Consider the following 22,171-nt stretch of genomic DNA (forward strand, 5'->3'; position numbering starts at 1 on the left):
CCATATCTCATGACTAGTCAATTCATCAATCCTCCATTACCAGTACTACTTCTGATATTATCAGAACCCCTGATAAGGTTACGTCATTTTCAGTCATGTAATTTGTCCCACATTTCTTTTTCAGTCTAATTAAAAAAGAAGAAAAAAAAAAAAAAAAAAAAACATTATCAACCATCTAGAAGATCATAATGCAATGGATGTTTCCACCATTTTTGAGTGAATTCAAGACTCCTTACTCAACTTTTGTGGTTTATCAGATAAAAACCCACCATTTTTCCCAAGTGATTATTAGTGTTTCCCAGCTATCTGGGTGAGTACGTAAAGCTTTTCCCATTAGGCATTGTTGAAACTTGAAAACAGTTATAAGCTTAGAACCTAAATTTATAAGCAACATGACAGACTGAATGGCTATGATTATGAAACTTACCGTATGAGAGTTTTCCCTCTTGTGACATTAAGGGAAAAAAATCAATGTGGGGAACAAGATCAAGATATAGACAACAATCTTCAGCAGAAAAAATGACAAGAATCCCATGAGAAAAAATAACAGTGATGATTAAATTAGGTATTGAAATACTAAAATTAAAATCTATAATAAAAATACGTGTTTGAGTATAAACTCAATGAGATTGGGTATGACAATAAATTGTCATAATTTTTTTTTAGCCAATCAACTGTCATAATTAAAATTTTTTTTTTTTTAATTTTATACTAAAACAATCTATTGTCTTAGACAGTCAGCCGACTGTTTTAGGGTCTAATCATTCACTGAATCCTTCCCATCTTAGTTGAAGACTGAAATGGCAGTGAGGATTTTGGCCTCCCCCAACTACACCGCTGAAGCATTACCCAACGTGCAGTTAGGGACAAAAATCCCCTCTAAATGTCTTTATCCATATTTTTTGTTATCTTTATTAAATTTATCACGGAATAATTTTTTTTTTTAATTTATATACAATGAAAACTTGTTAAAATAATATTATCATTAAATAATTTTTTAATTTTTTATTTAAATTATTTTTTTTATTATCAATTAAAATTAATTTTAAATTTGATGTATAACATATTTTTGCAATCCTTAATCATGACTGATACTGTCGTAACTATGTACCATTCTCTTAATTAAGCCACTAGGTTTTCCTTTACGGACCAAAATATTTACAACATTGTGGAAAATATATATTATAATGTACTAGTAATTTCAATTGCAAAACTCAGAATGGATCCCAACTAAATTTGTTTGGTTTTCTCTTGATTCATGGCTACTATCAGTAACATTGCTACCTTCAGTTATTTGGTTACCTCTAATTTCAATTCTAACATCTTCCAAATGAATACCTTCCCTACTTAGGCTCTCTCTCAACTCGACAACATTTTCATTGAAATGACTACTTTCCTCACCTAAGACAAATCCAGCCTCGCCTGAATCAGCATTGGCTCGACAAATTGTGCAAATGGGTTTTCTCAGAAGCCATGAATCCACACATTCTGCATGGAAACTATGCCTGCATAGAGGCAGCAGCCTGCACTTTCACCCATCTTGAAGTTTTCCAAGCAGACAGCACAATCCACTGGACTACTTCCATTGACTTTTGCTATGTAATTGTAACAAGGAAGGTTCTGTAAATCATCCTGGGACATGTTACTGTTTCTGCTGCTGCTGCTGTTCCTGTCAAATCTTCCAGGGTTTCCGAATCCCAACATGAAGGCTATTCCTACTATACATACATGTAATATCACCAGCGCTCCAACACCCAAAAATAGCAGAATCACAGCTATTACAATGGTCATTATCATAATGTGTATTTTAGCCTCCAGAAGTTTACGCCCATCAGAATCTTCTCTAAATCCCTTTGATTGTCATGAATTTACCATACTTAAATGTTCATAGCACAAAAGAAAGAAAATGCAGTCTTTTTCATACCTCAGAAGATGATAACAAGCTGAAACATGACAGAAATGATATGATGATAAGATTTTTGTTCAAAAGGAATGGAAATTTTGGTTTGATTGAAGTTACTAGCAAAAATCTGATCTGATCAGGTGTTTTTCTGCATTTTTCTAGAGATAAAAAGGGGGTTCAAGCCAATGTAAACAGGTGACCTATTTCAATGTGGCAAGAATGAAAGATTAATCAATTATTTAATGTCGACTAGATAATTTCCGTGATGGGGCGGGTGGAAAAGGACCAAAGATTTACAGGTGGAGACAAAATCATAGGAAGATTTTTTTTTTTTTTTTTAAGTTTAAAAGCAGAAAAGATTATTCCAGCTTTGAGATCAAGCAAACCACCAACATATAAAAGGATTTATGAATTTTTTTTTAAGGTTTTTCAAATTTATAAATCATTCACTAAAAAAAATCAATGATTCAAATTTAAATATTTTACATGCAAACTCAAAATCTTGTCATTGGAAGATTGATGATTCAAACTTTTCTTCTGTTTTTATTGTCATTTCTCTCTCTAATTTTATTATCGCTCTTTTAATCATCATTTGGCTTCGTGTACTCTGACCACTTCTTTTTTCTGACAAATTAAATGCCCTCCAAGTGAAGGGACAACTCTGCTCTTCATTTTCAGCCCTACTTTTGCTCAGTTTGATTGGGAGCATTGACCATTTAGGCCGAATTCAGGCAGGCTTCACTTCGAAGATGCCCCATAATTCAGCAAGCACAAATGTTTTTCCAAGTAACAAGGCAGAGTGATTTTGTCCTCACACTATCATTTTGGGTTGCTCCATGTCTCAAGTTAATGATTCAGATTCCATAATCTAGGGATCCATTTGTAAATACCATGAAATTAGTTCAATGAAATTATAAATATTGTAAAATTAAAATATAATATAATATTTTAACATGAAATCAACTAGAGAGAGGAAAAAGCAAAGTTTGATTTCACATCTAACTTGTACAAAATAATAGATAAATTATCTGTTGCTTTAATTAATGCTTTTACAATTTTATTTAAAAAAAAAAAGAAGGAAAAAACATATTCTTAAATCTTCCAGCTATGGCATACCCACGAGCCATAGCCAGTAGCTGAGAAATTGATAAGAGGGCAATGAACGTAAAATATTAAAAGATATGTTTTAGTATGATTGAGACATCTAAACTAAAATCCAACTCTTAGATGACCACTCAATAATTGACATTATTGCTTCATTTAGGTCCGCAAGAGCAATCATAATTTATATTAAAGAAATTGTTTTATACTAGAGATTTTAAATTTCACTGGAAAGAAAAATACGCTTTATTAAAAATATAAAATGCGTGTCATTGTGAAGTTAAAATATTTCATTGCCGGCTTATAAAACGAAACTGCTGGTAGAACATTCTGCTATGAAGATTAAAGCAAAAAGGCTCAAGCAAATTATCTATTTCTGCAATCCATGACATAAATGAGGAAGATCAAGACCCGAGTGGCAACCATACGCAATGAATATCGTTCGTACAATTCCAATCCAACTAATTTCGTAACCAAGATCGAAGACATCTCAAGAATTCAAGAAAATTTACAAGGATAAAAAGATAAAACCAAAACCAAAGCAATATGTGCTCACTAAAGCTAGTATCATTAAAAAGGCATTACTTGCTACAAACTCATATATGGTCTATATAAAACTCACTATTAGGAATCGATAACAAGACCTTCCCGAGCAATGTTTGTGGCACGAAGCACTGCTTGTGCACTTAAAGGAGAGAGCTTTGACTGACAAAAGTTCTCCCAAGTGTCCATCTCTGGATACTCAGATATTGTTGTTGAGAGGCCATGGGATTTCTCATATACAGTTTGCAGCTCCAAAAGAAGGGTTCGAGCAGCCTCCCGAGACGCCGGGAGTTGGTCACTTAGCTGAGATGCAGCTACTTGTATCAGTTTGTCAATTCCATATTCTTTGATTCCTTCAACGCCCTGCAAAATCAAAATGACTGCATTAACATAATAGAGAAGTGAAGGAAGAAAATTTTTCATGAAGGAAAAAAGTTTACTAGCCAAGAATAGAATGAAAACTATTAGACAGATATATATATATATATATATATATAAAATCTTATAAAATGGTGCAAATGCTGATGAAAATAATTGAACAAAGAGGGTAACAGAGGCTTCTTTCCAAATATTACTGGGCATGCATGACAAATTGGCCAGAAATAGAATGAGAAAAATTAACACTAGTTTTGTATACCATAAATATCCATAGATAGCTACAGACTAACTACTTTGAATGAATTTAGTTAATTCATAATTAGAATTTAGATGTTTTATGTTGCCGCAAATATAGTAAACAAGGATACCATCCACGTCAATCGCACAAATTAAACATGATTACACCTGGAAAAACAAACCCCTGTTTTCCAAACAAACAAAATAGCAGTAAGCATATCAAATATCATTTGCCTACCAGTCGTGGAACACTATGACTAAAGCAAATTGATGCCTTTGCTCGAATTCGTGGATTTCTGTTCTTAACATAGGGTTGCAACTTGGGCAACAACAACATAGGGGAAACTGAAGTAGTCATTGCCTCTAAAGCTCTCTCAGCTGCCTCACATACAAATCTTTTGTCTTGTGAAGACTTAAGAAGAAGCTGTAAAAGCTGTATCAATCAAATTCAACACATCAGAAGAGCCAGAATTCCTTCACTGGTATCAAAAAGGTAGACAAGCACCCAGACTAACGTGGCAGTAAATTGTATAGAAAGTGAAAGTACCAGGGGATCTAAAGAATCAATCAAATCATCATTATATGCACTGAAAATGTCAGCAGATGTCATAATTGCAGTTTTACAAACAGCACTTCTTGGATTCTTCAAGGACTTAACTACAAGAGGGATTAAATCTCCCCTGCACATTAGAACAAGGAAAGAAATAAGCTAGTCAAGTTAAATCTAAATCAATGGTAACTGATGGAAAAATTAGATTAAAACCCCATCCTCTAGTCTTTCCAGTCAGATATTCATGCAAGAATTTGTAACTTACAGCATGCTGTGCATTGCTTCCTTATGGAAAATTGATAATCGGCGAACATTATTGAGTGCTTCAACAACCAGAACCCAATCTTTAGAGTCAAGTCCAGCTAAGAGCTTCTGATATATATAACTATGCATATTAGCAGAAACCATTGACCACCAAATATCAGAACATGAAGTGTAAGAAAAGGAAAGCAGAAAATTATACCTTAAGACATGTATCAACATCTTCTAAGTCACTCAAGTTCTCAGATTCAATGTATTCTACTTCCAAATTAGCTACCTCTACTCCAGAATTTACAGTTTCGCCAACATTTATATCAACAGAAACAGGCCTTTTCTTCTGATGCTCTACAAAATTTTCAATTGTGTTCCCATTGCAAGGCTTAGTAAAATTCCCTTTACTAGAGCTGTCATTCTTCCTCTCAAACGTAGGTAAAGCATTGAGATCTCTTAAAGCATTCCCCGACATCATAGAAATTAGTCTGAAACCAAAAGAGGAAAGAATAGATAAGCATCAACACATTATTCTATGACAGTGATCAACTATGTACAACCTCACTAACAAAACTGACAATGAAATTAAATTAATCGCTTGGCTTAGAGAACTCAATAGCTGAAAACAGTAAAATTCTCCTTCTTTTCTTAGTCAATGACTACCCCATCATTCACTTTCTCAGATTATCATACTTTCAATTCTTTTGCATGTTTCATACTACAAATTTCATCTAATTTTCAACAATTTGCTCATATAATGCCTACTGTACAGCCTAACTACCAACAATTTTAACCTATATTTCACAAATTCGGTGAAAATGAGCCAGCCAACTGCCTAATTCCACTTCAAAATCATCACCAAAATCCGAATACATTACAGTGATTAGTTACTCCAAAACCTCCATTCAACCAAATTTACCATCATTTCACCACATACACACATAAAAAAAAAAAAAAAAAAAACTACTTAATTTAAACAATTTATACATAAATTTGCATCAAAATTCTTCACATTGCAGATATAATCAACAAAAAAACAGATAAACCTAAGTGAATCTCCATTAACTTGATTAAATGTGGATCCAAATCCACCGATTAGCAAAATTTCTGAAATTTCCACTAGAAGTTAATTTAAAAACAAGAAAAATAAACATCAAAGCAAACAGAGAGATCTAGGCGTCGAAAATGTCATTACAGAAATTTTAAAAAATAAAAATAAAGGAAAAAATTTTTTTAAAAATATCTCGCCGAGAAACGTTTCGCTGATTCCTAACTTTTCTTCGAAAATTAAATTTAGAAAAACAAAAATCAAAATTTAAAAAAAAATAGAGAGAAAGAGTGTTTTTACAAGAGAGAGAAAAATCGAAGCAATCGTCGATACTGTAGCTTGCGTTAAGACTCTACGGTCAAAATGGAGGGACTCTTTTATATAAGAAAAAATTTTTATCTAAAACGACGCCGGTTTGGACTATGTCTGGGAGAAAATCCAACCGGGGCCGGCGGACGCGAGTTTATTGCATGTGAGAGACGGCCTTTCTCTTTCTCTCTCTCTCTCTCTCGTTGTTGAAATTAATTTCCATTTTGTAAACACCCTTGGTCTTTGTTTAAATAGCGAAAATGCCACAATTTAATTTTTTTAATTAAAATTTTAATTTTACTAATTTTTTTTTTACAGTAACAAGTATTTTCTTTTTCGACGCCCCAACATTAGAAAATGAAATTTTGAAATGATGCTTCATCGTTTGAAAAGAATTGGCACCTTTAATTTGGGATTCAATTAAAGAGGCAATGTATATCTAACTTTATTTAAATTCATCATTAATTAAATATTATTTTTATGAGATTTTCTTTTTCAAAATGAAATTTATTTTTTGATTGAAATAATATTTCAATCTGATTCAAATTTATTTATCCTAAGCTTTTTTTATTTATGTTCAATTTTTTAAAAAAAAAACATTTTATAAATAAAATTTAAAATACACTAAGTTGATAAAAAAAATGTTACTCTTCCATTGTTTGAAAAGAAAATTAAAGTTTGACAAAAATAAAAAATATTTTTAATTGTATTATTAAATGTATATATGCATGTATACATAAAATAATTATGATTTAAAATTATATTTAACAATTATAAGCCAAAATAATCAATTTATATAATTGTGATGAGTAGGTGCAACTGTTCTTAGCAACTTCATAAACCAATAATTTGGACATAAATTTTTTGTTATTCTTTGGAAAAAGATTATATGTTTCATTAAAAATAAATAAATAAACAAAATATTGGTTGTAAAACATTTCACATGGGAAACCAGTGTCGGTGCAGCAAAACTTGGGCTGCGATTATTGAGGGGACATGAGGATTTATCCATAGGCCTTAACGAAAACCATATTCTTTTGTCCCTTCTTTTGGGGTTTCTTTTTTTTTTTTTTTTTTTCCCTCAATTTCTTTAAATTTCAGATAAATGGCAGGTCAATTCCATCTTCTTTTTATTGTCATGCAATTATTCGTTTATAATTTTTTTTGTTCCTTTGCCTAAATTAAAAAAAAAAATCAACTTGAGTATTATGTATGCAAAAGAATTAACATATTACTAGAAATGTGTTCACGCATTATTTTCGGCAAACTTGAAATTATATATGATAATATTGTATTTTACATGAAAATATGTTTCACAATTTATATTAATATAAAATATATATTTTTTATTTTTATTAAACTCATATAAAGATTTTATTAAAATTTTAAGTCTTGTCATTTTTATTTTTTTGTATAGTTTTCATATCATGTTTTGAATTATTTAATCTAGATATGACTATCGACCATATTTTTTTATAAAATTTGTAGACATCTTATTTCGTTCTGGGTTTTTGGGCATTAGACCTAATCAATTTGATTTATTGTTATATTTATTTATTTTTACTTTTATCATTATTTTGAAAATAAATTAAAAAATGGATAAATTAAGTGATAACATTTTGTGTTTGAAATTTGGAATATTGGATTAAGTTTTTAAAATTCTAGTGTTTTTGAACTCAAAATTTAGATTATAAGAGATAGGATGTTCAGTTTTTTTTTTTTTTCTTGAAATCATATCTTCAAGTTATTTAAATAGTTGTTCAGAATACCAAATGAAAAAAACACACAATATGAAAAATACAGAGCAAAACCTAAAAGCGTTAGAGTGAAAAATATAGAAAAACTATTGGCAGCTCCACCTCATTTTTGTTCTTTTCTCCACGATAATACCACCTCCATCATAAGCACCATAAGAGTCTTTAATCTACCACAGCATTGCCAAATAGTCTATCCTTTAGCCACAACCACCAAGCCTTTCATACATGAGTGTCATTCCTAACCACAACCTTTAACAGCCCCAATCCATAATCCAACTTCTCTAATAATCAATACAACACATTTGAATAGAGAGAAATTCACAAAAAAGAATATAGCAAAAAACACAAGAAAAAAGAAAGCTATCAGCCAAAATCCATCGGCACCAAATTGCTTAATCTTATGACCCACCAAATTGCCTAATCCTACCACCACTAAAATTGTCATGACCGGTAATGCAATCACCTACAAAATATCAATCAGTTAAGACCCAAAACCCATAATATCTAAAACTCAATAGACCATCAAAATACGAAAAACCACAATTATCCTAAGATCAGTCATAATAAGTAGTGGTAATTGTTACTCATGTTGACGGAATGATAGCGATCAAAGAGTAAGGTTTCAGGTGCAAGATTCTTAACTAGAATTTTGAGGTTGAAGAAAAAAAAAGTTGGTAGTGGTGACCTAAGGAAGCGATAATGTCGATGATGCACTAAAATATGGAAAAATCTCATTGATTTTCTTAAAGCTTGAGTTTCTTAACTAATTTTGTAGAAAGAAAAAAATAGAAGAAAATTATAGAAAAAAATAAATAAGAAAAACTTGAAGGGTTAATGTTTTCCTAAACACAACATTTTAGATTATCAGAAAAAGACCAAGTTACTAGCTGCTCTAATCTTGTGCCAAGCTGAGCTAAATTTCTAATTAAGCGAAGTGATTCAGTCTTTTTATTTTTTTCTATTATTTTACTCATTTATTAATATCTATATTTTTTGAATGAATTTTCTATAAGAATAAAATTACTTTCAAAAATAAAGAAAAGTTAAAATATTAAAAACAAAAAATAACTTCAATAATAAAAGAGAGGGTTTTAAGGAAAAGTTAAAAGTATCAAATTTCCTTAGAAAATAAAAAAATTTTCAAAAAATAAATTTCACAAGAAAAATTTTTAAGAAAAAGTTGAAAGTATCAATTTTTTTAAAAAAAAATTAATAAAAAAGAGGGTTTTAAGGAAAAGTTGAAAGTGTCAATTTTTCTTAAAAAATAAAAATTTTAAAAAATATATTTCAAAATAAACGATTTAAGGAAACGTTGAAAGTATCAATTTTTCTTAAAAAAAAATCTTTTCAATTTCAAAAAATATATTTGGGAAAAAAGTTGAAAATACTAATTTTTCCTTAAATAAAAGCATTTTTTAAAAAAATAAAAATAAAAAAAATAAATCTTAAGAAAAAGTTGAAGTATTAATTTTCCTTTTTCATGGATTTTTTAACGTTAAATAATCTGATGACGAAGCCCTTATAAGAGAAAAGTAATTTTTGTGTATACTCTTAAGGTAAAAGAATTTTTTTAATTTTTTGTTAAACGTATTAGAGTTAATTAAAAATAATTTTCAATAATTAACTATTTGGTAAGATTTTTTGGGCTCAATTGATAACACGAGATGAAGTTGGTACCATCTTTTGATGAGCGTTGTAAGGGTGCTATAATTTTTCTCACACATAACTGTACTTTCGAACTTAGTTTTGGTTTCATAGATATTAAATTTATCTTTTAAAGATACTTGAGTCAAATTTAGGATTTATCTTTAAAATAGAACAGATTCAGTTAGATGGCTAACGCACCGAAATAATAAAGATTGATGACGACTTCTTAAGTTAATGTCTAGCGACCTAAACATTATGACAGCTTAACGATTTTATTGGGGATATACCGAGAATCAGGCCAACAAATAAATTTGTGTTATCCAAAAGTTTAATAAATTAATTTTTTAAAAAGTTTTTTGTTTATTTATTTATTTGTTTATTATATTATTCATATGCATATATATAACATAAGTTCTATACTCGAGTTTTGTCTTTCTAGGAGGGAGTAAAATACATATATTTTTATAAGGTTTTAATGCTTTTACAGTGTCTAACAAAATACTTTTACTCAAATTGAAACCTTTTTACTTGTAGGCTATAATGCAAGAATCAGAGTGTCTCACTAATTTGTGATGGACAAGAATGTGAAGAACAATTTGAGAACTTTTAGGCTATCAACTTTAAAACCACATATAATGATCATAAGGAAGCTAACATGTAGTTAGAATCTTACCTTCATCTTTTGTAGAAAAAAAACAAAAATTAAGTTACATTTTTGCAATGATTGATTTTTCTTGTGTTGAAATTAACTTTTGTATATGTTATGTTGCATGAATTGTCAAGATAAAGTGCATGTTAGTTGAATTTTTTTTTTTTCATCTATTTTTCTTTTGTTTAAAATAAAATAACATTAGGCTGTATATATTTTTGCATTCACTTTGTATGTGTTGACTTGAAATCTTAGTGGTTGAAATCATGTAAAAGTGCATATTGTTTTTGCTTTTTCTTTTCTTCAACCTCAAATTTTCAGTCAAGAATTTTGTACCTAAAACCCTTTTCTTTGATCACTATCGTTCCGTCGACGTAAGTCACAACCACCACTACTTATTATGATTGATCTTAGCCTAATTATGCTTTTTTGTATTTTGATGGTCTATTCAGTTTCGGGTATTTTGGGTTTTGGTTCTTGATTGATTGATTTTTTATAGTGGGTGATTGGGTTACCAGTCATGAAAATTTTAGTGGTGGTAGGATTAGGCAGTTTGGTGGGTCGTAAGATTAGGTAGTTTAGTAGTGATGGAGTTTGAGAGAGAAAGAGAATTGCTGGAATATGCACTGTATATTATTGAAGTAAAGTGTCTGATGATATACAAAGGAGAGTGGGGTGACCCTTTATTTATAGTTGAAGCCCCTAACTCTACTTATTATTTATAGTATCATACTTATTGCTTGAATCCTCCACTGGCAAGGATCCCTGAGGGCAACTGGTATTGCCCTTCTTGTTTTGTCAGCAAAGGTATGGTTCGAGATGCATTGGAATGTTCTCAAGTCATCATCCAACAGAAAGGTAATAAGTATCAGGGAGGGGTTACCTCTCGTTACCTGGAAGCACTTGCACATTTAGCAGCTGTAATGAAAGAAAAAGAGTATTAGCAGTTTAGCACAGATGAGGTTTGTCTATGGACTCTGCTTGGTCTGCATTTTTTAGTCTTGTATTCTTCGGATAACCTTTCTTACATTAATATTGTGCTTGAATATTTTCATTTGTTTGATTGTGCATTGACTGCAGAGTGGCTGAATCTTGCCTTTTTGGTTTGCGATGTTCATGATAAATCAGCAGTTATCATGTTCATGCTAGTTGCGTGTTTCCATGAAATGCATTTATGGTGGCTATATTAGATCAGAATTGTTGTAATGGTGCTACATTGCCTTCCTTTCCTCTGCTGTAATCACTTATGATTTAAATTGTCAATGACATTTGCTATCCTATTTCTTTTAGTGTGTACTTATGAGTTTTTATGCAAACTTTTCGTCTGCTTTTGTTGGGTTTGTTTCAGTGACCTGGAATTTAATCCTTTCTTTTGGTTAGGCTGAAAATTTGAATTCAAACTTGCGTCGTATCCTTCATTTTACCTCTCTTTTAATCTAGTGGTTTGGTTTCATAGCGAGAGAGGTTATTTTCATACATTTATGTACAAATGTGATCAAAGTCTTGTATCTCCATATTATAGCATGGGAGTGCTAGCCATGAATTTTTTGAGGTGAAATAGAATGGGAAAAAGAAAAGTAAGATTGAGATATGTGGATTAAGTGAAATATGGGGAGATGCCTAGGCAAATGAATTTCATGTTAAGTGTATGATATTATCTTTGCTGCTTAAAACTACTTTCTTTGAGGGTTAAGAATTGCTGTCTTGTAAATAAAATGGTCTTTTGCTTCTTAGTAATACCGGGGAGATATTGCTGTGCTTTGAGATAAATGATTCTCTGGTTAATTAATATAGATTTTGTAATCATTTTTAACTAAAGAAGGTCATTGTATCGTCTTGATAACAAATGGCTTCAATGATGTACGAAAGTAGTATGTCTTATGCTAGTGCCAGTTTTTGGGTTCTTTTGTATATGTTTATTTCTTCAATTAATGAAACTTCCTTATCCTGGTGCAGAGAGCCTTCTTGCTCAAGTTTTTATGTGATGAATTGCTAAATTCAGCTCTTATCCGTCAACATCTTGAACAGTGTGCTGAAACAACATCTGAGTTGCTTCAGAAATTACGTTCTGCCTATTAGAATGGGAAAACCTTAAATCTAGGGAAGACATTGTGGCTGCAAGAGCTGCAAAGATCGACACAAATATGATTAATGCAGTTGGAGATATTCGTGTAAAGGATGGTGATGATCGGCTTCCATCAGATGGTAGGAAAGAGGGTGCTGACCTTGATGGTTCAAATAAATATGCATCTGGTACTTATACAGAGAAAAGTTGTACTATTGAAGGCCAATTTTTGAATCCAATGGATATTGAGGCTCGATTAAAGGGTGAGCATGCCGTTGTGGATGCCAGCAAAGTATCTTCTAAAAAAAGTGATAAATCCTTTAGACCAAGTGTGTTGCCCATATCAAATCATTTATCCCAAGAAATTGATAACTCAAGGAAAGAAACCAATTTCCAGGGTAAGTTGGAAGAATCTAAGAGAATGGATGTGGCTTGTCCACCATCTCCTTCAGATTGTAATGGACAGTGTCTGCCATCTGATGTGACAAGCCTTCATTCTGCTAAGCAAGTGCCTTCTATTGCTGATAATGAGTCGCAGTCTCACCTCCTTGAGTTGAACACTATCAAGAGTGACATTCAACAGCTGCAGGACTTAATTACCAGCTTAGAATCTTGGAAGCTATCTGTGCGAAAGGAGTTTTTGGGAAGTGATTCTTCTGGCCGACTGTACTGGATTTCGGCCATGCCAGGTGGGTATCCTCAGGTTATTGTTGATGGAAGTTTGGTGTTGCTGAAGAGAAGAAATTTTCTGGGCTACGAGGATCGAGTGCCCTACACTTCAGTTAACTGGAATTTTACTTCTTCCTGCACAGACACTGGTACTAAAGCAGAGGGGTCAAAGGCTTCCTGTCCTTTTCTGTACAATGCCAAAGATGCTATTTCAGTTGGTACACCATGGGCTACATATCACTCAGATGCAGAACTTGAAGGACTCGTTGATTGGTTGAATGATAATGACCCAAAAGAAAAAGAGCTGAAAGAGGCTATTTGGCAGAAGCTAAAGTTCCAGGATTACCAAAGAATGAAAAAATAGGTCCAGGATGAATGCCAAACTGCCTTTTCAATGTCCAATGTTTCTGTAAAGCTTCTTTTTCTAGTTTTCTTGTTACTAAGGCGGCAATGTTACTGGAGAAGAAGTATGGTCCCTGCTTTGAGTTGGAAATAATCGACTTAAAGGAGCGAAGAAAGAAGGTAAAGGTAATTATTGAAGATAAAATATACCCGTGTAAATGCTGAGAAGCTGTTTGGCCCTCCAGAAATCATTGCATCTCTTGCCACAGAACATTTTTTAATGATGTTGAATTCGAGGATCATAATGATGGTAGGTGCAATCTGGGTCTACCAGCTAATGAAAGGTCAAGTCAGTAGGCGATTTTTTGAAAGGAAAGGGGAATATGAAATTTGATATTAATAAGGTAGATTGTACCATTGACACGGAAATTGTTGAAACTTCTAAACGTGGGCATTCTCAGTTGAGCTCAAGGTTGGTAAAATTTCAAAATGAAGAGGAAGTTTGTCCTTATGACTTTGAAGAGATCAGTTCCAAATTTCTGACGAGATTCTAATGAAGAATTAGTGCGGGAAATAGGTCTTATTGGTTCAAATGGGGTTCCATCATTTGTCTCATGCATTGCTCATCTTGTTAGTGATTCTACACTAATTGTTCCTCTTCAGCAAGTAGGGGATTTACAGGATGAGTTGAAGGCTACTGAGAGGCTTGGTTTGTCAAACGGAAACAGGAGTGTGCCTAATGGAATTCATAAAGGTTTATCTGATAATTCTTTCAGAAGATCTGTTGCAAATGAGATTGAAGTGCAAAAGACCAAAAGACCAGTTTTGAGGTGTTTGGAACAAAGGGATAGAGTATCCTTTGCAGATAAGTATTCTCCTGAACTGGGTATTGGTCGCTGCTGTATAATCCCCCAATCTTCATTAAGGCCCTTAATTGGTAAGGTTTCAGAGATTTCGCGGCAACTGAAGATTAATTTACTCGATATGGATGCTGCACTCTCTGAAGAAGCTTTAAGACCATCAAAAGCATGCATGGAAAGGAGATGGGCCTGGCGTTCATTTGCTAAAACTGACAAAACCATATACAAGGTTGGTCTTGATCCCTTTGGGCTTTCTACTAGTACATAGTGCCTTTGTAAATAGTAAGTTTGTAACCATATTCATCATTGACTACATTTTACATCTCCTAAATTGGTAGCGCTAACTAATTCTTTCATGTTCTTTATGAAGCATCTTGTATTGGGTTGGATAATTCCCTAATTCTTTAAGAGTATTGATTTTTATTTCATTGGGTTTGTTGATAGCAGGTTGTGTCATTAACTTTTATCTGAAGTAATGTTAGTTTTCTTTCAAGTGATCTTTTCACTTTGCTGTTTCTGGTTAATTTGTTCATTGTCCATTAGTTTCACGATACATGAACTGAATTAATAGTGCCTTTTGGATTAATATTTGTTTTAAGAACAGATAAAGAAGTTAAATTTTTTGCTTAGAAATTCAGTTTTGTTTCTTACCTTCATGGGGACTTGGTGGGATTGGAGATAATATCCTCTTGTCTTTTCAGATGGTCCAAGCAACAATTGTATTGGAGGATATGATTAAGACTGATTACTTGAGGAATGAATCTGGTATTGGTCATCACTATCTGCTGCTACAAAAGTTTCCACTATGTCTTCTCTAGCACTCCGTATATACTCTCTTGACGCAGCCATTGTTTATTAAAAGTCATTCGAGTTTCATTTGATTGACAATTTGAAGCCCAACAGCTTTCCAGACCCAAAGCTGCTCCCCAACTTGGATCTGCTGGAGAAGTGCAAGGTGATCAGGAAGACTAGCAAGAAAAGGAAGGAACCAGAGAGTTGATTTTTGTGAATAAGGATTTCCAAATCTGAGAGATCTTATTTCAATCAAACTTGATCCCTGCGGCAAGGGAAGCTGGTGGCAGGAATGTGTCACGAGAATATCAGAGGGTCCTAGAATCAGAACCAAAATGTTGGGTTTGCTGGTTCAGATTTGCTGTGACTTTTTGGACCTAGAGTTATGCTGTCATTGCCTCGTCGATAAGGCTAACATAGTAACTTGGATGCTTTGATCCAGAACCAGAATTCGTAGAAGCACCAATGGTGTTGGAAGCCCCATACCAATTGACAACTGAGAATGTATCCAATTTTGGATTGATTTCTGCTGCATCTTTCAGATTACTTTACTGGGAAATGGGCAACTTGCCACAAAGAGCAAAATTTATATACATATACAATATGAATTCATGTGAAAAGAAAAGAAAACAAAATGGATAAGGGTTGAAGTTGAGCAGGTGTAGGCAATATTTCATTCTTTATACATCTTTCTTTGTTTTTCTCCCTCTCCCTTTCTCTCTCTCTACCCTTTTGTTTTTATCTGGTGTCAATGGACGTGCCATATTTCCCAAGAAGAATGAAAATCATGCTTTTTTCTTGTTCTTTTTATGTTCAGGTTTTTTTAGATTTATAAACCCTGCTGACCAGTCCAAAATAGGGGTTGCCTTGTTTGGAATGAAGGTTGCTCTCATACAGCCTTTCCTTTATGGGAATACTGGTGATTCCTTGGGTTCAGTGCTTGTAGGAAAATGCCAATAGCCTGCCTTGGCACGTAGAGACTGGTAATTTCTCTTTCCACTGTACTTCTTTTTGTTCAAATAATTTGAATGGTTTAGAACTTCCCAACTTTGATGGACATGTAATTTCCACTACTCATTGTTTTGTCCTAGTTATTACCTTCCTTTTGTTTTCCCATCAGCTCCTTTTTTACATTTTTTTTTTCAAAAGACTATGAAGGCAGGTGTGGGCTGAGGTGTTTGGTTATGTTATTATAGATGATGGAAACTACAGAACTGCAGGTTCTTGTATGGTTTGATTTGGGCATCAGTCCATCATTTTATGGGTTACTAATGTGTATGTGGCAATGAATTTCCCTTTTTTGGGTCTGATAACTCGATATTATAGTCATTCCAGGTCTGTGGTCTCTTTATTCTTGAGCTATATAGAATGCAATTTCTCCCCTTGCCCTTCACCAAACATTTTGTTATTTAGTTTGCCAAGATACCAGGGTTGTCTACTTCACTAAGATTTCTGATTCTAATTATATGTCTTATGTAGAGATTTGCTATAGAATTTTTTCTGAATTTAGCAGCAACTATGTTGGCCATTGCCTACTCACTACAAAGTCCTAGCAACTCTAGAATAAAAGAAAATAAACAAAGAGAGAAATGAAACCCCACCATAGGATTGAGTTCTTGTGGTTGATGTTTTATCAATTGAACTCTAAAGCTACAAAATTGGGAATGTAGTCAAATTGCATATATGCTTTGGAGTGAGAAGGTAAGATGGAAAGGACAAGAAGGAAAAGAGAGTTGGAGGTGGGACAGAACAGATTCTAATAAATTTAGTATGTAAGGGATTTGTGAGGTGGTTTTGTACTGCTTCACATGAACCGTCTTCATGGAGTTGACGATTGGAGCCCACTTTAGGACAAAAAATATTTGACCCTAAACAATTCAAATGTCACTTTTGTCTTCGTTGGCCTTTTGATTTTCATGTCTTGATTATGTCATCCTTCGTTGTAGCACAGCTTTTGTAGGCCATTGTTGGTTACCGGATCACAGGTGGTGTTGGGATTTGATTCTTGTTTTTCGAGTAGGAGATCATGCATCAGTTATTAAACCAAATGATTGGGTGTAATTTAGTGCCCAATTATTGATTTCAGTTCTTCTGGTCATGAATTGATTAGTTGTCCTCTTTTTCATTTGAGAAAAGAGGGCTGATCTTGTAACTCAGATTCAAGGTTGCTTAGTTATCAATTTGGATTCTTGAAGAGTTACTTGTACAAAGTCTGCAAATAATTTTCATTTTATGTTTGTTTGTGTTTATATTGCTTTAAACTAAGGACTATAATAAGCGCAAAAAGGAAGGAGTTTCTGTAACTTAAAACTTAAAACAAACTTTAGACAATTTTATTCATTAACTTCACCCAACATACTTTGACTTCTGACATCACTCTTTGGTTTTTTTTTTTTAAATGGTTTTCCTGATAACGCATTGTAATTTCATGTTGTCTTAAAAGCATGACATACCATAAAAGCAGTGCAGATATTATTGAAAGGATCCTTTAGGACCAGACCCACCATCCTATTGTCTCCTCATGCTGCTGCTCACTGGCTGTGAACACATTGGAGAAGAAACTCCGACCATCATCACTGCCATCATCATCGATCGGGCCAACGCATCCGGGGTATTCATCATTTGTAAAGTATGAATCACCGCTGTCCACAAGCTGTGGAGCATCCTCATCCACCACCGCACTCCCAGCACTGCCGGTACTCTGACCGTCCTCAACCTTCACACTGAATTGGAAGGAGGAAAACAGCTCAGCTGGGAGGAGTTCATCCTTTTGAACTCTTATTGCTTCTCTTGCCCCATCTCTGGCCTGTAGTTTTTCAGTCAAGGAAGCTACCTACAGAGACCAAACAATAATAATAAAAAAAAAGATGTTAAATTGTCGCATTCTTGTGAATAAGATGAATTAATTCCTTTCTTATAAGCAATCAATTGTCAAATAATTTGCTTGTGATATATTACAACAACCCAAATTAAATTTTCTTATCTTAAAGTGGAGGAGTCCTATTCATATTGAGAAAGCTACAAAGGTATGTTCCTCTTTTAGTTTACTTTAAAAGTTGTCACTGAAAATCAAGGTGGGGTTAGCAACAGATGCTGTGTTACAAAAACACATGGTTTTGTTTTAGAAAATGTCAGAATCTCCATACCACCCACGACAACAAGCAAAATATGCATTCATCTAGGGCCAAGTGTCCCCAAGAATATCATCTTTTTAACATCTTTTCAACTTGTTTATATAAATTCACTGCTAAGAACTTTAAAAATCCAGCCAGTTATCCTCCCAAATTAATTAAAATATGAATCCTGATACCCTTCTTTTTATTATCAGAATGCAATTTATTTATTTACTTATTTTTTGTAAAAATAAATATGATACCCGTAAGACTTTCACAACTTTTTTTTTTAAAGATTCTGATTTCTTTTATAAAGGAAAAAAAATGAATTTGATGATGTTTGAATGTTAGTGCAATGGGAGCTGCATTAAGAAAGTATTATCTTAACATTTAACACACAAGTATTTAGAGTTTGAAATCTAAATTCGAGCCTCGTTACTAGCATTCATCATCTTCTTCTTCTGAATATTCCAATAATGTATCGATACCATATATACGGGATTTGATTGTATATATAATATTTATCTACACATATATTCATGTTATGTAACATGAAAATTGATTTAATCATTAGGTTAAATGGGCAAAGTACCTCAGATTTCAGCTTCTCATTCGCCTTCACAATAGAGTCATAATTTGATTGAAGGGAATCATAAGAAGATTTAAGGTCATCATACTCCCTTTCAAGCTGCTTTGTCTTCCACCTAGCCCGGCGGTTCTGGAACCACACAGCCACCTGCCTTGGCTCCAGCCCTAGCTTCTTAGCCAACTGGGTTTTTCTCTCTGGCTCCAGCTTGTTTTCTGCCTCAAAGCTCTTCTCTAGCAGATGCACCTTCACATCAAATAACCCTTCATTTTCATCAAATTCCCATATTTTCTAAAGCTGATCAAATCAAACTTTAATTTACTCTTTGTCACAAATCATACAAGTTTTGTGTTTTTTTTGGGAGTTTGGGTTTATTTGATTCGCTATAATCTCAAACTAATATCAAAATAAAAGATAATTTGATTCTGATATGGTGAATAATATCGTTCAAATCTTAAAAAATGTTGGAACATGTTCTTATTCATATAATATTCAATAATTAAGCATCATGCTACCAATGTAAAAAATAACTTTAGACACTATCTTTCACTGACCTGCTCCAACGTCAGGCGACGCTTTTTCTCCGGCAACTGCTCGTCGTAGCACTCTTCATCGTAAAAGTCCTCCGGCGAGCTGAAGTAGAGTCGCCTTTTAGAGGTATCTTCCATGCTAATCATCGTTCTTGCCCCTTACAGAAACATTTGTTTGATTAACCATAAGTGTATAACTCAAATAAACTAGACAAATAAACAACAGAACTGCAATAAAAACATAAGACGACGAAAAGAAAATCACCTCGAAAGATGGGTTCACTGTTTCCGAGGAACAACATGTTGCTGTGGCATGTTGAAGGATTGAAGAAAAGACGGCCAGGCTCCATCTTTTCTGTACCTTCTCTTCTCACTGTATCTATACGTGTATGTATGTAAAATTTGTGTCCAAACTTTTCGGTGACGATATTTGGTCAGTAAAGAGACACAAGAGATTTGTAACTTAAGAAACAAGGGAGATTTTTACACAGAAAATTTCTGCGTTTTGTTTTGTATAAGTTAAAAGATCATAAGCTTATGGCGAAAAAAACTTGTAGTCCACAGCAACCTTGCTGGAGTCTCCAAGGGACAAATACAAAATCCCATCACACCAAACCGAGTGAAAGAAAAAAGCCTGTAAAAATGAAAAATCTAATAGATGCGATTTTTTAGCGACGAAGGAAATCTAATTTTCCATCATCGCAAGAAAAATTGAGACTCAAAACCTAGTTTTCTGATGGAGTTTTTGTTTGGAAGAAGCTTTGGCAACGAAGAAAGGAAGAAGAAAAAAGAAAGAGAAAGAATTATTTGTCGCCCTAAGTGTCGCTAGTAAATGGTTTTTGTAGCTAAAGGTTCGTCGAGAGGAAGGTTACGATTATTTATACTGAGTTTGGTGTGTCAAAGAACGAAAATACCCTTGGAAAATGAAGTTTTCTACTTCAAAATAAGGGTGTAATGGTATTTTTATGACCTTGTCAGTGGCCTAGTGGGGACTAGGGTGGGATGCACCAACTTGCCCAGGAGGTGGAGTTGTTGTTGGATAGATTTTGACCGTTTGATTTGAATATTTTATAGTCAACGGTTGTGATGTAATCTTGGGTGTATATTAGTTTGTGCCGGAGTGTTTAGTAGGGCCCATGGTTTGCCGTAGGGGGGACTGTCCGATCTAGTTGACTCAATCTTGTTGGACTGCTATAAACGGCTGTGATTTTTCCTCTTTTAAATCATATTCTTTCGGGTACATTAAAGTTTGGTTAGAGGAGTTTTCCCCGTTTCGAGTTTAATTAGGTCTCGACGAGAATATATATTAAATTTATAAAATTATTTATAATAAAAATTAAATTTAAATCTTACAAACGAATTTTCTATTTTTATTAACATAATTAATTTTACTGGCGGTTTTCAATCCTTTTTCTATATTTTGAAAAAGAATGAAAATTCTGTCGTTCTTTTTATTTATTTGGTTGAGAAGATGGAATGAGAAAAGTAGAAAAAAAAAATGCCTCACAAATACATGATAGGCTATGGAATTTGTGAATTGGATGGCTATCCCATGATGGCTTTGTTGATCAAAAGAAAGTTGGATACTATTGTCTTGTTATGGTGATGCATTTCCTTACACAAAATATGGGTACCTTATTGCCAACCACTTTAAAAAGCTAGAGTTAGAAAAAATATTTAATATTAAAATTTATATTTGATGTATTATCAGTATATAAATTTTATATATGATCAATAAATTATACAATGTTACTATATTAATAAGCAAATATAAATTTTTATAAACCTTTGAAATAAATATATAAAAATTTAATATTAAAAAAAATTATTAATAAAGTGATATTATATAATTCGTTAATAATAATTTATACATTAATAGTGTAGCAAATATAAAAATCTTAATTTCATATAAAGTTCCTTTTCCTCTTTAATTTAAACAAAAATGAAACTTTTCTAATCATATTTCTAAATAATAATGTTCAAGAACATGACATTAGGTCACCCTTTGATGCATAGAAAGACAATATGGGCCTATGTAATAGTTAACAAATCTCAATCACCAAAGGTCTATTAACAAAAAAGTGTGGCTAGTGATGAGAGTTGAAAATAGATTAAATTTTCCTCAAGCAAAAAAAAAAAAAAAAAAGACTATAGACTAAAAATTCTTTTGAATGTGGGCCATTAAAATTTGGATTTACAATTTTTTTTTCTCTTGATAATGACTTTTTTTCGGTCATACCGTCAGAAATATTTTTAAATTTTGTCTGAATCTAATCTGCCTAATTTGATATATACATAAACTATATAACATAAACATTATTATAATAAAGTACAATATTAAATAACATTAGTTGATCTATCAATGTGCAAATGCTAGCACAAGCAAAACCTTAAGATAGTGCCAAAATATGTGTCTCCACTTTGCTTGAATCTGATTAGATGGTTGGTTGCTTAGTGCACCCATCCACTATCTTCAATTTTTAGTTATTTAATTGGAATATTCAGTTTGGAATACATAGAACCTGAATATTATAAATTACTTCTCCCTCCAAATTTCATTTTATTATTAATACTTTAGAATAAGTTATAAGAAAATATTAAGTATACATTGTATCAAGGAGCAATAAATTGGAGATTAATTTTTTAATTAATTTTATGGCTAGCATTAAAGTTTAAATTAAAAAAAAAAAAAGTCCAACTGTACCATTAACTTATACCTTTATTTTACTTTGTTTTTAAATCCTCTAAGTCCAACCATACTATATATATAACAACATTATACAAACCCACATGAATAAAATTCATAACTTTATATAATTTAATATCAATATCTATGAAAA

General features: G+C 32.6%; 2 protein-coding genes and 2 pseudogenes across 3 annotated transcripts; 1 reads left to right on the forward strand and 3 right to left on the reverse strand.

Moving 5' to 3' along the window:
* Positions 1 to 1,201: 1,201 nt before the first annotated feature.
* On the reverse strand, positions 1,202 to 3,180 carry LOC149513723 (putative E3 ubiquitin-protein ligase ATL44; annotated as a pseudogene).
* A 252-nt stretch (positions 3,181 to 3,432) lies between these two features.
* Positions 3,433 to 6,511, reverse strand: LOC111300531 (uncharacterized). Its single transcript, XM_022896162.2, has 6 exons — positions 6,313 to 6,511; positions 5,176 to 5,452; positions 4,978 to 5,084; positions 4,710 to 4,842; positions 4,401 to 4,595; positions 3,433 to 3,910 (listed from the first exon to the last, which is right to left on the reverse strand). Exons 2-6 carry the CDS (start codon positions 5,440 to 5,442, stop codon positions 3,629 to 3,631), a joined length of 984 nt encoding a protein of 327 aa, XP_022751897.2. The 5' UTR covers positions 5,443 to 5,452; positions 6,313 to 6,511; the 3' UTR covers positions 3,433 to 3,628.
* Positions 6,512 to 10,961: 4,450 nt separating this feature from the next.
* Positions 10,962 to 15,458, forward strand: LOC111300947 (methyl-CpG-binding domain-containing protein 9-like; annotated as a pseudogene). The gene is made up of 4 exons (XR_016330141.1): positions 10,962 to 11,015; positions 11,100 to 11,336; positions 12,331 to 14,539; positions 15,012 to 15,458. The product of XR_016330141.1 is annotated as a methyl-CpG-binding domain-containing protein 9-like (transcript).
* A 1,955-nt stretch (positions 15,459 to 17,413) lies between these two features.
* LOC111300532 (homeobox-leucine zipper protein HAT5-like) lies at positions 17,414 to 20,178 on the reverse strand. The gene is made up of 4 exons (XM_022896163.2): positions 19,597 to 20,178; positions 19,356 to 19,489; positions 18,808 to 19,047; positions 17,414 to 17,935 (listed from the first exon to the last, which is right to left on the reverse strand). Exons 1-4 carry the CDS (start codon positions 19,679 to 19,681, stop codon positions 17,591 to 17,593), a joined length of 804 nt encoding a protein of 267 aa, XP_022751898.2. The 5' UTR covers positions 19,682 to 20,178; the 3' UTR covers positions 17,414 to 17,590.
* Between the last annotated feature and the right edge of the window lie 1,993 nt (positions 20,179 to 22,171).

The sequence above is a fragment of the Durio zibethinus genome, chromosome 18, assembly GCF_047325235.1.
Source record: "Durio zibethinus cultivar Kanyao isolate XHJ-2024 chromosome 18, ASM4732523v1, whole genome shotgun sequence".
NCBI lineage: Eukaryota > Viridiplantae > Streptophyta > Magnoliopsida > Malvales > Malvaceae > Durio > Durio zibethinus.

What these genes read in the sequence shown, in the direction of transcription:
- LOC111300531 (XM_022896162.2), bottom strand. Translation starts at nt 5,442, where the DNA reads ATGATGTCGGGGAATGCTTTAAGAGATCTCAATGCTTTACCTACGTTT. An exon ending in GAAGCAATGCACAGCATGCT is followed by an intron (nt 4,843 to 4,977) that starts GTAAGTTACAAA and finishes TCTAATGTGCAG; the next exon opens with GGGAGATTTAATCCCTCTTG. An exon ending in TTGATTCTTTAGATCCCCTG is followed by an intron (nt 4,596 to 4,709) that starts GTACTTTCACTT and finishes TGATTGATACAG; the next exon opens with CTTTTACAGCTTCTTCTTAA.
- LOC111300532 (XM_022896163.2), bottom strand. Translation starts at nt 19,681, where the DNA reads ATGGAGCCTGGCCGTCTTTTCTTCAATCCTTCAACATGCCACAGCAAC. An exon ending in GTCGCCTGACGTTGGAGCAG is followed by an intron (nt 19,048 to 19,355) that starts GTCAGTGAAAGA and finishes TTTGATGTGAAG; the next exon opens with GTGCATCTGCTAGAGAAGAG. An exon ending in ATGAGAAGCTGAAATCTGAG is followed by an intron (nt 17,936 to 18,807) that starts GTACTTTGCCCA and finishes TGGTCTCTGTAG; the next exon opens with GTAGCTTCCTTGACTGAAAA.